At 41.5% G+C, this 14,780-nt stretch overlaps 1 protein-coding gene across 2 annotated transcripts; it reads left to right on the top strand.

Moving 5' to 3' along the window:
* Positions 1-4,082: 4,082 nt before the first annotated feature.
* On the top strand, positions 4,083-14,571 carry cpeb1b (cytoplasmic polyadenylation element binding protein 1b). 2 transcript variants are annotated; one of them, XM_070827827.1, is made up of 12 exons: positions 4,083-4,123; positions 4,395-4,545; positions 6,578-6,799; positions 8,247-8,476; positions 9,467-9,722; positions 9,861-9,974; positions 10,303-10,392; positions 11,101-11,237; positions 11,842-12,040; positions 12,572-12,666; positions 12,989-13,069; positions 13,996-14,571. In XM_070827827.1, exons 1-12 carry the CDS (start codon positions 4,109-4,111, stop codon positions 14,104-14,106), a joined length of 1,701 nt encoding a protein of 566 aa, XP_070683928.1. In that variant the 5' UTR covers positions 4,083-4,108; the 3' UTR covers positions 14,107-14,571. The 2 variants fall into 2 exon arrangements, with proteins under 2 accessions (XP_070683928.1, XP_070683936.1); XM_070827835.1 differs by lacking the exons at positions 4,083-4,123; positions 4,395-4,545 and adding an exon at positions 6,082-6,348.
* The last annotated feature ends 209 nt before the right edge of the window (positions 14,572-14,780 follow it).

Genomic DNA, 14,780 nt, shown 5'->3' on the forward strand with positions numbered 1-14,780 from the left:
GGCCAATCGACGTTAACTGATGCTCTGACACTGTACGCTAACCCCATGAATATCAGTCTGTGGACATCAGATGTTGACATCAATAATTCATGCCAACTTTTCATTTGTAATGCGCCATTGCATTAGTGTCTCTTTGCATCATGCGTGCAGCTGACCTCCACACTCTGCCCTCATAAGCTGGTAAGATGCTCTGCTCAACCAACCATGTCGGCTCCTCGAGGGACTCTTAAGTGACTCCTCAATACAACCAGCTGCTTAATTGTCGTGGTGACGGTCCCTGTGCTTAACTGTAAACATTTGTCCATATTGTGCCAATTAAGCTGTGGTGTATGCTGTACATGGTTGGTATTGCGTCAGATGTTGCTTTTCATAATATTTAAATACCCAATGATGGTTTAATCTGTGGCAGACTTATACTTAAATCTTTACATTAATGTCTGAGTTTTAGCTTTAAGTTAAAGTTCTAATGTTATAGGTTGAAATGTTTATTTTAAATTTATTCTTTTTTGACAATCTAATCAAAATCAAGATTGTTTTTGCACTGTGCCTTATGTTTTCCATTCACCTGACTGGAAACCTGTTGGAAGATTAACTTATCAGTCTCTTGTGAGAATTTTTTTTTTTTCTCTTTGGGTTTTGTAGTTGTAGGGTGAGTATATTTGGGTCTTTTTAATTGTTGGTCAAACAAGACATTTAAAGACATCACTCTAAGAAACATGTTCACTGTTTTTGGACATTTGCTACAGCAAATTTGAAAATCATCCATAGGTGGGGCATAATGCTTTTCATTATCTAAGGGGGGGACTCTACAATGGATGCTGACTAAGATAAGTGATCATTTAAATGCAGAGGATTAAAACCCAAACTAAGAGAGCGTTCAGAAGAAGCCAGTTCTCAAGAATCAGCCACTTGCCCTTCATGGAGAAAAAAAAAAACAAACGGGTCATTTAACATCACAGAATATTTGGATTGACATGAAATCAATAGTGTGTGAAGGTGGGGATGTTACAGAATGGAAGGCAAAACATTCCCCTTTCTCTGCCGTTTTCATCTGCAGACAAGTCTGTGCCTGAAAAATAGAATATGCCTTATGTATTTAATATTTTGTGTTCTCAGAAATGTCTCTAAATTGGATTTTTAATGGCCTCCGAGAGAGATGCACAAGTGTGCTCTCTATAAAATACAATTTCCCTGTATTTATCCTACAGTTTCCTTTATCTACAATTGTTGTCCTCCCAGTCTGCAGTGGGTCTGTGAGGGACCAACAGTTTCTACCACAAAATGAAGACATTCCCATCAAGTCAGTCAATTTATTAGAGCAAAATATCACAATGTAAGAGTAGCTCTGTGATTTCTAAGAAATTATCTTAATGGATGAAACCCAAAAGTATAAATGGATTAGCTTAAAACCAGCATTGGGGTCCTGATGCAATATGCAGTAAAATCTAAAGCATCCATATTTGTAGATTGTTAAAATGAAAACAGTACTGGTCAGAGAAGTGTGAGGGGAAAAAACTTCTGTAAGATATATATATATACTAGTATACTTATACATATGTTTAAATATAGTATAAGTACTGCCTCTTATGTAAACAATACATTATAAACCAATCACAATTGTGCTTAATCTCATTGGTACTACTAAAAAATCAGCTCTGTATCTCTTCCACAGCAAAGTTTTGAAAGTATGCCATATTCATAAGTGTTTGAATGTGGCCGAAAGAGAGAATAAAGGGAAATAAAACAGCTTCTTTTGTTTCAGCAATAAAACAGCAGGAAGCTCCCTGAATGAGGCCTGAGGATCTTTTTACAGCAGGACGTTGTCGCCCTCTACTGGCCCAACTTTCACATGACAACAGGCCTGAAGCAGGTGCAGAGAAGCTGATCTGTCATGGGAACACAGGAATCCACCACAGAGATTACATGGAACCATCAAACAGCATCACAAGTCCTCACACTGCAGTAAAAGACTGAAGGAAGGTGCATCTCTGCTCACACACAAACATACGCTGCTTCATATTTTTAGAGCACAGAATCCAAAATGAATAATCTATGAATATATATGTAAATAATATATGAGTATGTAGCATAGTAATATATTTGCAATCTAATTTGTGATCAAAGTTTTCCAGTTTTCCAACCAACACTGTTTATATTACAAGTTCAAAGTGTTTAAACTCTCTGCTCTCTGTAACTGCATTTATTGCAGGTGGATCAATAACTTTTCATTTCATACTGTCTTAAATTCAGTTAAGTGACAGCTCTGGACCCTGATTACGTTCTCACAAAGCCTGTCTTATTAAATGCCAGCTCTACTCGACGCAATTAACTGGAAAACTTAAATCCCCACATGAGGGAGAAGCATCTACAATAACCCCATATTTGTTCAGCATGCAGGTAAAGGATTTGCACAGTGTGGACGGTCATACATGACATTCACTGACCACTTCCTGGTGGACAGAGTGAAAAAGAAAGAGTCGCACACCTGACCCCAACCTTATCAGCAGTGGTGGAGGAAGTGCTCAGAGCATTTACCTGGTAAAAGTAGAAAAACCACATAAATACTCTGTTACATATAGAAGCCCTGCAGTCAAAGCTTTACTCAAGCAAAAATACAGAAGTATTAGCATCAAAATATACATATCGCCTCAAAAGTAAATGTACTCATTATGCAGAATGTCTCATTTCAGAATAATGTATATTCAACTTTTTGGATTATAATTCATGATCAATGTGTAAACATCACTGATGATGCTGCTGATACATTATGCACTGCCAGGTGGCTTGATAATAATCCAACTCTGCAAAGTAACTAGTAATCAAAGCATTTAAATAAATATTGTGAAGAAAAAAGTACAACATTTGCCTCTAAAATGTAGTGGAGTATAAATCAAAGTAACATCGTCAACATCCTCAAAAATATGCAAGTAGTACTTAAGTAAATGTACTTAGTTACATCCCACCACTGCTTATCGGGCTGTGGAAACATAGGAATGACATTGTTGTGACCAGTTCTGGCTCTGAAAGAGGCATACAATCCAAATGTAATGCAAGTCAATGCTCACTCTTCCTCACAGGTAATGTAGCTTCCATTATCTGCAAATGTGGTTGAAAACATCCATTCTTAAGTTCTAATTTAAACATTGGAATATCTGTGCTATATATTTTCTGTGCATAAAATGGAGGGGAGAGCAACTGTATTTCATTAAGCAGTCCGGATATTGTATCAGTTCAGAGACAAAACCTTGAATTTTGAATCCTGAATCACGACAACTATAATAATTGTATGCTGCCTTGGTGAATCCAAACAATCTCCACAGTCAAGTGTTCATGGTCATAGTGATCAAGTTTTTTTTTTTGGAAAATAAATCTTAGCTCTTAGTGAAACATCTGAATGAATGAATAAAGGTTAAAAAAAAACATGCTGATACACTTTCACATTACCTGTATTGAAATGAATGAATAATGAATCACAATAGTAAGACACTAACCTGGTTCCAGGCCTCTGATTATCAATTTAAACAAACAAATTAAGTGAAACCAAATGGTAATATTTCAGATATTGATTAACTGACGGGAAAAGCCTTCACTCATGGGGGAGGTAAGTTGCAAATGGCTATATTTTTAATACCTAAATATCAAAATGCCCCAGAACAGAAGCACACTTCATATACATCTTATAGGTATTAGTACAGTATATTATAGTATTTGTTTTGGATACTGTATCCCAGAATGCATTGGACAGTAAATACTTGCACACTTGGAGTATAAAATTTGAAAGTGCAAAACATATTTTGTTCTTTCAGAAAATATTAATAATACAATCTAACACATGAACAAAGCAGAAATACTTTAACTGGCCATTTTCTGTGTTGGTTTTAAATGCATCTCCATAAATATATTTTGTCACGTGACTTTTGTATTTCTGCGGCGTGCTCTTTGATGTGGGGCACGTGAACACAGTGAGGCCCACGAGCCGCAGCCATTCGCCGAGCACACGTTCCCTAAATTGAGACTAATTAGCTGCTGGTAGTCTTCATAAATATGACCTTTTATTGCAGCCAGCGGCTATTATTGTGACATTTCTCATAGGCTGTCAGTTCACATCATGGCGTTTTCCCTGGTGAGTGCAAAAAAAGAAATTAACTTGGTGAATTAAATTAGTTTGGGCCACGTCTAACGTTATCATTTGACCTTTTGTGTGTCATGAAACTACCACCGACGTCTCCTCTAGACTCTTAAATGTTAATTCCTACCCAAAAAAAGTCACCAGAAGTGTTTAATAATGGTTTAAAAATAGGTTTTCCCTCTTCCTCGTGTGTCTTAACCTTTTGTTTAGCTTTTAGCATGAATTCAGGATTAGTTTCTCCTCTGCTCTCGGTGTCCCTCTGCAGAGAAACGACCCCCGCAGGCCGGACAGCCCGGACTCCGACTCTCCGGCCCTCTCCACCTGCAGCAACGCGGACATCTTCCGCAGGATGAACACCATGCTGGGCAACGCTCTGGACTTCACCGGTGTGTGCACCACACCGAATAACTCCAAGGGTAAGTCTGACCTGCTGTGTGGTAAAGTCCGGTTCATGCTTCACTCTGCTGCAGGTCGACTTGGCTGCAAAACATCCATGTTTGTTACCGGGATGAATTCAAGTCAGGCCCCTCTAGTGACCCTTACCCCTTTGAGCACACATCAATAATCTAGTTTATGTTATATGTTTAAATTAGTTGATTTGGAAGATTGAATATTCCCTTTAAATCTCATATCTCTGACCAAAAGTCAGAAAAAACAGATATTTAACTTGTAATGATGATAAAACAAAGGGGGAGTAAATCTCCACATCTAAGAAGCTGAAAATGGAGAATGTTTGACTTTTTTCTTAATCTTAAGATCTTGGTCAATTACTCTTATGAAGAATTGTTGGTAATTCAGTCTCTAATCAATTGGCTCACGCAGTGCTGATTACTGGTGCTTAGTGCCGAAGACACACACTGTCTGAAAATATCCACAGTGTCTAAGTTTCACTTGTAGTGAAGGTGACATCTTACCAGTTTCCTAAAAACTTCTAGTAGAGGATGTGACCTCAGGTAGCTTTGGCCCCGACACTCTTGGATTCTCCTGCTGCTGGTTTATAGTTTCTGTTCTTGCAGCTACACATTCAGACCAAAACCCATAAAATTACCCTTAACGTAAGCTACAGCACCGCTGTATGGATTTTCTTTCTAACATGAAAAGGTGCATCCCTGTCAATAGAGCCCCTTTCACTTTCTCTGCCAGAATTGCCATCTGTTAAACCTCATTCACCTTGACATTACCAGTTGTGCCAGCAGCTGATTCATGCTGCATCGCTGGTCTGCAGCATTGCAGCACTTCAAGTGTTTTTTTTTTTTTTTTCCCCCCCAAGAGTGAGGTTTGCCAAGATTACGCTCAGCACAGCACCCGAGTCCCTTCCTTGAATTAATTTGCTCTTAAGGCATGTCTGCACTTGTGACTCGGTCTAGATGACTGTATACAAGTTCTGATATGAAGGTTTTACTCAGCTTGACATGAGCGGCAGTATAACACTAATGTTTGAGTTTTAAGTGAAAGTGAGTTGTGTCTTGATGCAAACTGAGCTAAACTTCTGGTGTGGCCTCCCTGCTCCACCACTCCAGCTTGGTGTTGCTGAATCAGGGCTGTAGCTGGCAGCTGGATGCTTTCCAAGCCTGGAGAGCGAAGGGAGGAGCTGGCGGTGCAAATCGCTCAGTCCTCAACATCTGATCAGTCAGCTGCTTCTGCTATACAGCGAGGCTCTGCATGCCTTTTTTTTTTTTTCTTCACTGTTTGTTAAGGCACAAAAAAAAAATCAGGAATATACCAACCAATGTGTACAATAGTAATCCAGTTTTGTGTTTATTGAGCATCCGCAAGTCGGAAGTTCTTTTTTTAATAAAGTCTGCTGAGTCATTCGCTCATATCTCCCATGCTGCCTCCCACCATGCCACTGTAGCTCTGCCCCTCGCCTCCCCCTCCCTCCAGCCTCTGCCAGCTCGTTCAGGAAACAAGGATAGGCACAGTAAGCAGCAGCAGCAGCAGCAGCAGCAGCAGTAGCAGTAACAGTGGCGGCTGTCTCCCCACCGCTTCGTAGACGTGCTGTGCCTGACAGAGAGAGGAATACTTCTATCAACAAGCCAGTAGCTCCGACAGGAATTTTTCATTACACAGTTGTTAGGCAAGGAAGCAGGGAGGTGGGGGAAAGCTGATGTCATTAGCAGGGGTGTGCGAGTGCATCAGCAGCCATGTCACATGCTGCTAGGTGGGTCAGTGATGCGGACGGAGATGCATGGCAGTTTCACCGAGCACAGAGGCAGCAGGTTAGCTCCCCCGTCAGCCAGGGTAGGGGGAGTGTGATGAGGGAAGTTTTAATTTTTTTTTTTTTAATTTTTTTTTTTTTTAAATGAGATCGTGTTGAGAAACAGTTGTGTATAATCTCTCCGTGCCCTTTTCTATGTAACGCAGACTGAAACGGTTCTCTTTTAGCTGTCTTAACACTTCCTCTCCCCTCTTTTCCTACATCCCTGAACTGGATCTTGGACCGAAAAGAGTCGGAGCTGGCTGCGGTGGGCAGCAGGAGGATGCTCTTTCCCAACTGTGGTGGCATGCCCAGCTCCCAGGAGATGCAGTCATCCAGGGGCCCACCGGGTGTCACAGACCTGGGCCTGGGCCTCCAGTCTCTCCGGCTGTCTGGCTGGGACCGACCCTGGAGCAGCCAGGAGACGGACACACACACCTCCCCCTCCCAGGTTCAGACCAGCTCACCCTCCAGTAAGTACCAGATTTCTGTTTACCTGAATGTATTTTAGAAATGGTCACAAAATCTCCAACCTTCAAAACAAAAACAATCGTAGTTCTGTTTGGTGTGGTGGTTGTTTTCCCAAGAGTTTATTAGGTCTCTCCATGACTCCATTTACTTGGATTTATTACAGTAAACGTTGTAACATCAGAGGTTGTCTGAGATTTATGCAGCCCTGTTTTATATTGAAATGTGTGATGGTTGGTCATAAACAGCTGTCTGTGTGGGAACAGGCTGTAGCGTCACCAGGGAGGATGATGTAGCAGTTTTGCTTTGCTGCATCTCTAGCAACCCAGCAGGCACAAAAACAATCCAGTGAAGCTACTTTTCTGTCCCCAAACATAAGAAAGCTTTATTTTTATTTTTTTAATGAAGAAGCAGTGTCCTTTTCTAAATTTGTTACCTGTTGACCACACTGATGGCAGGATGTCTGAGTGCAAAGGTTTGATTGGATACAAACTAGAAAACTGGACCGACAGTCCCACTTAGCTGCTTAACATGCATAAATGTGAATGATGTAACCTCTGACATTTGCGCTGTCTGACATTCATCCCAAAAGTGTCTCTTTGGAGAGGCACTGTCGACTAATCATGTCCCGCTTGTCGTGACCCATTTGTAGTGCTATAGTTTTATCACCCAAAGTCCAAACCTACCCGGCACAACTTCATTTAGAGCTTTCTAAACTGGGCCCGCAACAAAGTGGGACAGAGCGTTGAATGCGGCCTACAGTTGAATAATCCCCTCAGCCTCACATACACTGTCACAGGCCACGTAGTACATATCACAGCTGCCAGCTGACTCACTTGGTTATCAAAAGGAAGGAAGATGCTGGTTAATACTTAAGTAATTGCTGCTTGGCAGCCACTAGACTCTGAGAGGTGTTTGACGAATTGGCTTCCAGTGATTCTGCTAAAGGGAAAGATGCGTCTTATGTGACACCATTGTTTCAGAATAGTAGCAGTCAAGTTGCAAAACATGGAATGTAAAAATGAAAGTGCATCAAGCGCTGACTTTGGCACTTGTGTTGCTGTTGGCAGCCAACTTGCACATCAAGTATCCTTTTTTTCTTTCTATGTGCAAATTTTGGATGCTTGAGTTTGCATTGCAGCCTTTCAGTTCTCTCAAACTGAGTGTCTGTAGATTCAGCCCACTAACAACATTTTCTTTATTCCTTGAGAGGCTGTTTTGCAACTGGATGAGCAAAGGAAGATAACATTTTAGGAATGTGAAGTTGCAATTCAGCATGCCTCATGACAAATCAATATGGCTCTGTAGATTCAGCACACACCCCATTTTCATCTGTTAGCTCATCCACTTGTGAAACAGACTGTCAAACAAACTAAGGACTAATGTCACCATGGCTACTTGTACAGATCAAATGAGTCCCCTAAGAATAGTGTAATTGTCCTGTGTTTCCAGTGCTAGGTATACTGAACAGTCCCTTCAGTAGCATCCTTGGGAAGCCCCCAGGCTACCTGCCCCCTGAGTCAATGAGCATGACTGCTGACTTCTTGGAGAAGTTCCCCAGCATGGCGCGCATGGCAAACCGTCTGGACTCGAGCTCCTTTTTGGACTCTCGCTCTAGTAGTCCTGAAGACTCTGAGACCAGCGGCTTCAGCTCAGGCTCAGACCACCTCTGTGACATGCTGGTAAGGCACATGATGGTTATTCTGCAAGTGGAAATTTGTCTCAGACCTAGAGGGGCAAATGAAGGCTGATTGGACAGCAAGGCTGTGTAGTTATCAATGATCAAATGGTAGCTCGGGCCGTTTATGTATAGCTTATGTGTTCATATTCCTACTTTTCTCTGCAAGTATATTAGTTTGGTGCCTTTTCTTTCTGATGAGCACCTATTCCACCCTTGCTGTATGTTTACGATCTACAGTTATGCTATCTATCATACAGATACTATTCAAATTCTCTGATTTGATTCAGTTTTTTCAGTTGAACTCTAAGGGCATTAGTAGTTTTAAGCACAGTAGCTTAAAATTGTCTTGAAAAATGCAATATAAAGAGAATTGGGTCAGTCGCCCATCTTGTGTAGAATGGATTATGAGGATATGCACAATGCTGGAATATGGTGTCTAGACTATAACATTAATTCTTAAAGCACCAAGCTCCTCCTTCCCAGGGGAAGCTGGACTTGGAGCCTACAGGTGGAGGTAGGGCTTATAAATGCTATACATACAGCAGCAGCCATAATGGTGGCAGCATCGGTTGCAGCAAATGTCAGCATAGCTTTCAATGTGGCAGCTGGTCTGCTGCAAAGGAGTGAGCAGAGCACTGATAGCTTTGGTATGCCTCTGATCATAAAGAGATGTGTTTTAGTGTTGCAATGAAGAGTGAGTGTGTGATGTGAATAATGGCAGGCTGAGTTTCTTGTCAGAACAGAAATCCAACACTAATTAAGCCTTCAAACTAGTTTTTTAGTCCTGATACTTTCCAATCTGCTTCTCTGTGGAAATTGCTGAACTTTGCAGTTGAGGTTCAACAACCCAGTCAGTGTTTTCTTTTTATTTGTGCTGGCTTTAAGACTTTCTAGTAATTATAGCTCAGACTCTATACCCTGTTGATTTTTCCTAAATCGGTCCTCATTTCTCCAGTAAGATACTGTTGTCTGGACATGTCTTTCTCTCCAGTCGACTTTGCGGATTTCCCCTCCCCTGCCTTATCTCACAACAAACATGCAGAAGGATCTGCTTCGACTGGGCTCCCGTCTGGACCCCCAGGACTCCAGCTCTCCTCTTACGCCACCATCCAGTGCCAGCCCCGCCTCCTCAGCCATTTCCCGGCGCTGGCGCACCGGCTCTCCGTGGCCTGGTGCGGATGTGCTTGACCAGTCGGATGATACATTCAGTATTGAGAGGGAGGCCCGTCTGCACCGACAGGCTGCAGGTAAATCTGACCCCTCACTGTTCTACCCTTCTTGAAGGTCTTGTGGCTCAGCTTTAGTGGTATACACAGTAGTTATGGAGACTTTGCATAGAAGTGACTAAATTTAACTTAATACCACGTTTGTTCTGGACTCATCAGCTGTGAATGAGGCCACATTCACCTGGAGTGGTCAGCTGCCTCCCAGAAACAACAAGGATCCTCTGTACTCCTGCAAGGTCTTTCTTGGTGGCGTGCCCTGGGACATCACAGAAGGTACCCACAGCTTTAATCTTACTGTGTAGGTTTTGGCCTTGGTCATGTGAAAACTGAGATTTCAACTTTTTAGTGACTAGAAGTCTACAAGAAGCAAAACTGATGTGATTTTTGGTACAAATGAGGCTATAAGGAATGTTTATCTTTACAGTTTAATAGAAATAAAATGATAGATGATTGTGCATCAAGTACTTTTAAGCTGCCTAAATGACATCCCACAGCAACACCCATTAAAAATGGATGTATTAATAAGTAGTTGAGCTGATATTACGAAAGACTTCTGCTAAATGTACTCTTTGTCACATCACTCGGTCATCCTTTATTTCAGCTGGCCTGATCAACACCTTCAGTGGCTACGGCCCTCTGACTGTGGAGTGGCCGGGTAAGGATGGGAAGCACCCTCGCTGTCCTCCCAAAGGTAATGTGGCCAAAGGTAACGACAAGCTGGTAGGCAATCTTATATTTTTTTCTTCATGGTGGCACTGAGGTGAGCACATGGCATGCTGGTGAATTTGACTGTGCCTCTAGAGTGACTTAACGCTGACACTACGGCTTAAATGTAGCATAAAATGGTGGTAAATGCAGGCAGTGAACAAAATGCCTCACAATGCATTAGACCTGTCGTAAATGTCAGTTTGGAAAAGCTTAAAATGGCTGGGTTTGATTTCCCAAAGGTATTGATTTGCTGGCCTTTATTTTTAGGCTGTGCTTTGCTTAGACTGAGCAAATATTGTCAAGTGACTGTTTGAGCTCCATGTGACTGCTGTTCATCTGTTGTTGTGCAGGCTTCACAGCAAATACCTCTCTTAATTTAAGATGTATTGATTTTGACTTGGCACACAATTTTCAACTAAGACCATTCGGGCAACGATGATGGGCCAAGGGTAGCATTATCACTAATTTATTGAGGACATTTTTTGCTTTTTTTGAAACAAATGATTAACTGAATCAAGCCTTTTAAGTTTGTCACACTGCAAATTTATCTAAGTTGGTGGCCTGTGTGGCTCTCTTTTTGTAATAGATCTTTACAGTAGTCGCTGGTGGAGCCTCATTAAAGTCACAGTCAGTCTAAATTATGGGGTGTACCATATTTTCTATATCCTAAAGGATGTGCTGTATGTTTTAGGCTATGTTTACCTGGTGTTTGAGAATGAAAAGTCTGTGCGGGCACTGCTCCATGCCTGCTCCCAGGACCCGTTTCACCCTGAGGACAACCGAGAGTACTATTTCAAGATGTCCAGCCGCAGAATGCGATGCAAGGATGTGAGTAGAAACTAAACATGCGAGGCACAATTATGTACTGCAGTCAGTGGCAGAATGTAACTCTGTATGTTGACTAATTGGCTTTACATTTATATTCAAGACCTTTTTAAGTTAGTTAAGTTTCTACTCAGAGGGAAATGGGAAGTCACCAGTTACTTCACAATCAAGAGGTTTACATTCAAAACATACAGGCTTATAAAATATTGTAATAACTGTTGGGTAGTTTAATTTATTACAGGTAAATCCAAAATGAGTTGATGACTAGTAGTTTGTAGAGAACATGTTTATTTCTTAAATTAAGGTATAAAGTCTTGCCAATACTTGTTGCTCCAAGCCAATCCAAATTTCCACTTTTACTCATTGCATCAAAGCTTAGAAATGGGATTTTTTTTCAGTTGTCATACATATTAAATCAACATTTGGGTAAATGGAGGCATCAGATGAGACTCTTTTAGTTGATGACATTAAAGGACTCTAACTGGGATCGTGGCCAAAACTTCATTGGGACAATCCCTGATTAAAAAAAATTACTGGTAGTACAGTTTTTCAGGAAAACAAGATTGGTAATCTGTCAATTGACTCCTGTGACACTCTTCTTGTACAGGTGCAGGTGATCCCCTGGGTGATCTCCGACAGTAACTACGTGCGCTGCCCGGCCCAGCGTTTGGACCCCAGTAAGACGGTGTTTGTTGGTGCGCTGCATGGCATGCTGAACGCTGAGGCGCTGGCCAGCATCATGAACGACCTGTTTGGAGGAGTCATGTATGCTGGCATTGACACGGACAAGCACAAGTACCCCATAGGTGAGAACACAAGTGCAGGGTCAGATTTCCTGTTTGGTTTTTGTTTGTTTTAAGTGAAACGCGCTAAAGACAGAATTCTGCTTCTGTATGTGGATGCAATTTGTAGATATCTGCAGGCAACTAGAGTCCTACTGATGCGTATACCTTCAGTATACTGGTCAGCATGTGGGACACATGACTCTGCTGTAGGGTTGGGCAACAAGTCGGACTCTTCAGGGGTTTCTTTGTTTGCTTGTTTACTTTTAATCAAAAGCTGTCCACGTGCACTGTATTTTTAAAAAACGGTGCATGAATGAAACCTTATGTAGAAGTTAGAAATGCAGGCATTCATAACAAAACTCCTGAAATCAATTAGTAGAGTTGTGTCAAATTTGTAAATTTATCCTTTGACATAAGGATTTAAGCTGTAAATCATTTAATAGTTGAGGAAAGAACTGTGAAAGCTATCAAATGTTATACAAACCTACTCTGCAGAGTTTTTCTTCTTTTAATGGATCTCAACTGAATTATCTACATTTGTCTTGTGCACAGGCTCTGGACGTGTCACATTTAACAATCAGCGCAGTTACCTGAAGGCTGTGTGTGCAGCCTTTGTGGAGATCAAAACCCCCAAGTTTACAAAGAAGGTCAGAAAATACTCTCATACTCTTTGCACTCACTGTATCATCAGTGTCTGCTGCTGCTGTGGACTGTCTGCCTTTTTAAGTGACTAATTAAATGTGCTGGAAACAATTAAATCTACAATTTGAGCAGTATTCATAAGTCTTTTGTCATTATTTGAATATTAAATACATCTTCGTGTAAAGGACAAATGCTCTTAGAACGGTGTTTATTAATCCCAGGTCCTTAATCAGGTTCTCACTTGAACGAGGCACTAAAGCAAAGTTTAAGAAAAGCCTCCACTGACTGCTGTCAGTTAAGTAGCATGTCTTTGCCCGTGTCCCTCAGGTCCAGATTGACCCCTATCTGGAAGACTCCATGTGTCAAGTTTGCCTTCGCCAACCAGGGCCTTTCTTCTGCAGAGATCAGGTACGTGGAAACTCATTTGTACAAATGTTGATGGTTGATGATGGTTGGGGTCGGTCCAGCACTTTCTGCCATTGGTACTTGGTCATATCTTGCTTTGGGGACTGAAAATACAATTCATGACACTCTGCTTCCTTGTTTCACACACTGATTTGTATATTATCACAAATCAAGAATCATTATCATCAAATTTTCAGAAACTTCCAATTATAGTTTTCTCCTGACTCGTGTTGGCGATGATTTTTTTTTTTTTAGGTAAGACTTGTATCATACCTTTTTTAAATGTGTGGCAATATCAGTTATGATACCTGATGAAAAGCAAGAATCCACTAAATGGTTAATAGTTCAGTAAAACGACTTTGAATAAGTTTATCACACTTAAAATGCACTGACGTGATCTTGCTGCATCAAACTTGATGCGGACTACAGTTTTAATAAATAACATTGTGGTTCATTGAAGGGCAGTCCTGTTTTCTAACATTGCCCTTTTTAAGACTACTTGGATAAATCAGGAAAAACTACAAATAAGATCAAATGCAAGCATTTATCCAGGTTAGCAAAATGCTTTGCAAACTACTGTACTTGTCAGTAATAAACCCTCTTTGTATAAGAAAACGGCACATCGGTGTGCACAGTTTTACCTCCCAATAAGTGGTTGAGGTCTTTACAGTCCTAAGTATTATTTACAACCTGATTGACCGTGGAGACGTCTGACTTCAGTGTAGCGACACTGCGGTTTCCATATTTCAGCAATTTGGGAAGTATGTTATTACTGATGGAAATGGTGGCCAGTGCTACACAATTAACCCAATTTACATTAAAACCTAAATTATTGTGCATGAATTAATTTGAAACAAATCAGTGTTTTGTTTTTCTCCAAACATCAGACATGTCATGAATTAAGGCAGTTTACTCTCTCTGACACGCAGGCCTGCTTCAAGTACTACTGCCGCTCCTGCTGGCACTGGCAGCACTCCATGGACATCTTGAGCAACCACCGGCCCCTCATGCGCAACCAGAAGAACAGGGACTCCAGCTAGAGCAGAGGGATACAAGCACTCTGAAGGGCCAGAGGAAGAGCCCCTCTCGACGGGGCGAGGCTGCCCGCCAAGGAGAGCACGTGTGCCAGCGGTCCCTCGGTCTGAGGGCACCATGGCACTCCACCAGGCACTGGGGATATCACTGTAGAAAATGTTCACTTTTGCACTTGCTACATTTTTGCTGTTGTTCACAGTGGCACTATGCACAGTGACCTTGTTGGGAAAGACAAGGGGCCCTTCACACTTATGCATTTTCCCAGACTTGTGGCCAGACAGAGAGTTGGGAGTCAGCCTAAGGTTAAGAAGTGGATGAAAATACCATTTCTTTTTTCTTTTTTTGTTTACATGTGTTGCATAGTGAAGAGCAATCACGCAAGTCTCATTGCCGTTCATTGGCAAATGCCATACAGTGCCTTTAAATTTTTATTTTTTTCCCCTCCTCCCTCCCTCCCTCCCGCCCCCTACCCCCAGTTGGCATCCGTTTTTCCTGTGCAAGCCAACTGGTGTTTCTTACTTTTGGGAGTTGAATGTTGGGCTTCATTTAACCAGTCGCATTTCAGACATTTTTACGCAGTTTTTTACTAATTTGTACACAAACGGTTTTAAGTCATGACATGAAAATTTTGAACAGAATTCTACCAGGCGGCTGTTTATGGGAAAATCCCCCTTTTTAT

The sequence above is a fragment of the Pempheris klunzingeri genome, chromosome 1 (genome assembly GCF_042242105.1).
Source record: "Pempheris klunzingeri isolate RE-2024b chromosome 1, fPemKlu1.hap1, whole genome shotgun sequence".
In the NCBI taxonomy this organism is placed as follows: domain Eukaryota; kingdom Metazoa; phylum Chordata; class Actinopteri; order Acropomatiformes; family Pempheridae; genus Pempheris; species Pempheris klunzingeri.

What these genes read in the sequence shown, in the direction of transcription:
- cpeb1b (XM_070827827.1), top strand. An exon ending in CACACCGAATAACTCCAAGG is followed by an intron (nt 4,546 to 6,577) that starts GTAAGTCTGACC and finishes TGGACCGAAAAG; the next exon opens with AGTCGGAGCTGGCTGCGGTG. An exon ending in CCCTCGCTGTCCTCCCAAAG is followed by an intron (nt 10,393 to 11,100) that starts GTAATGTGGCCA and finishes TGTATGTTTTAG; the next exon opens with GCTATGTTTACCTGGTGTTT.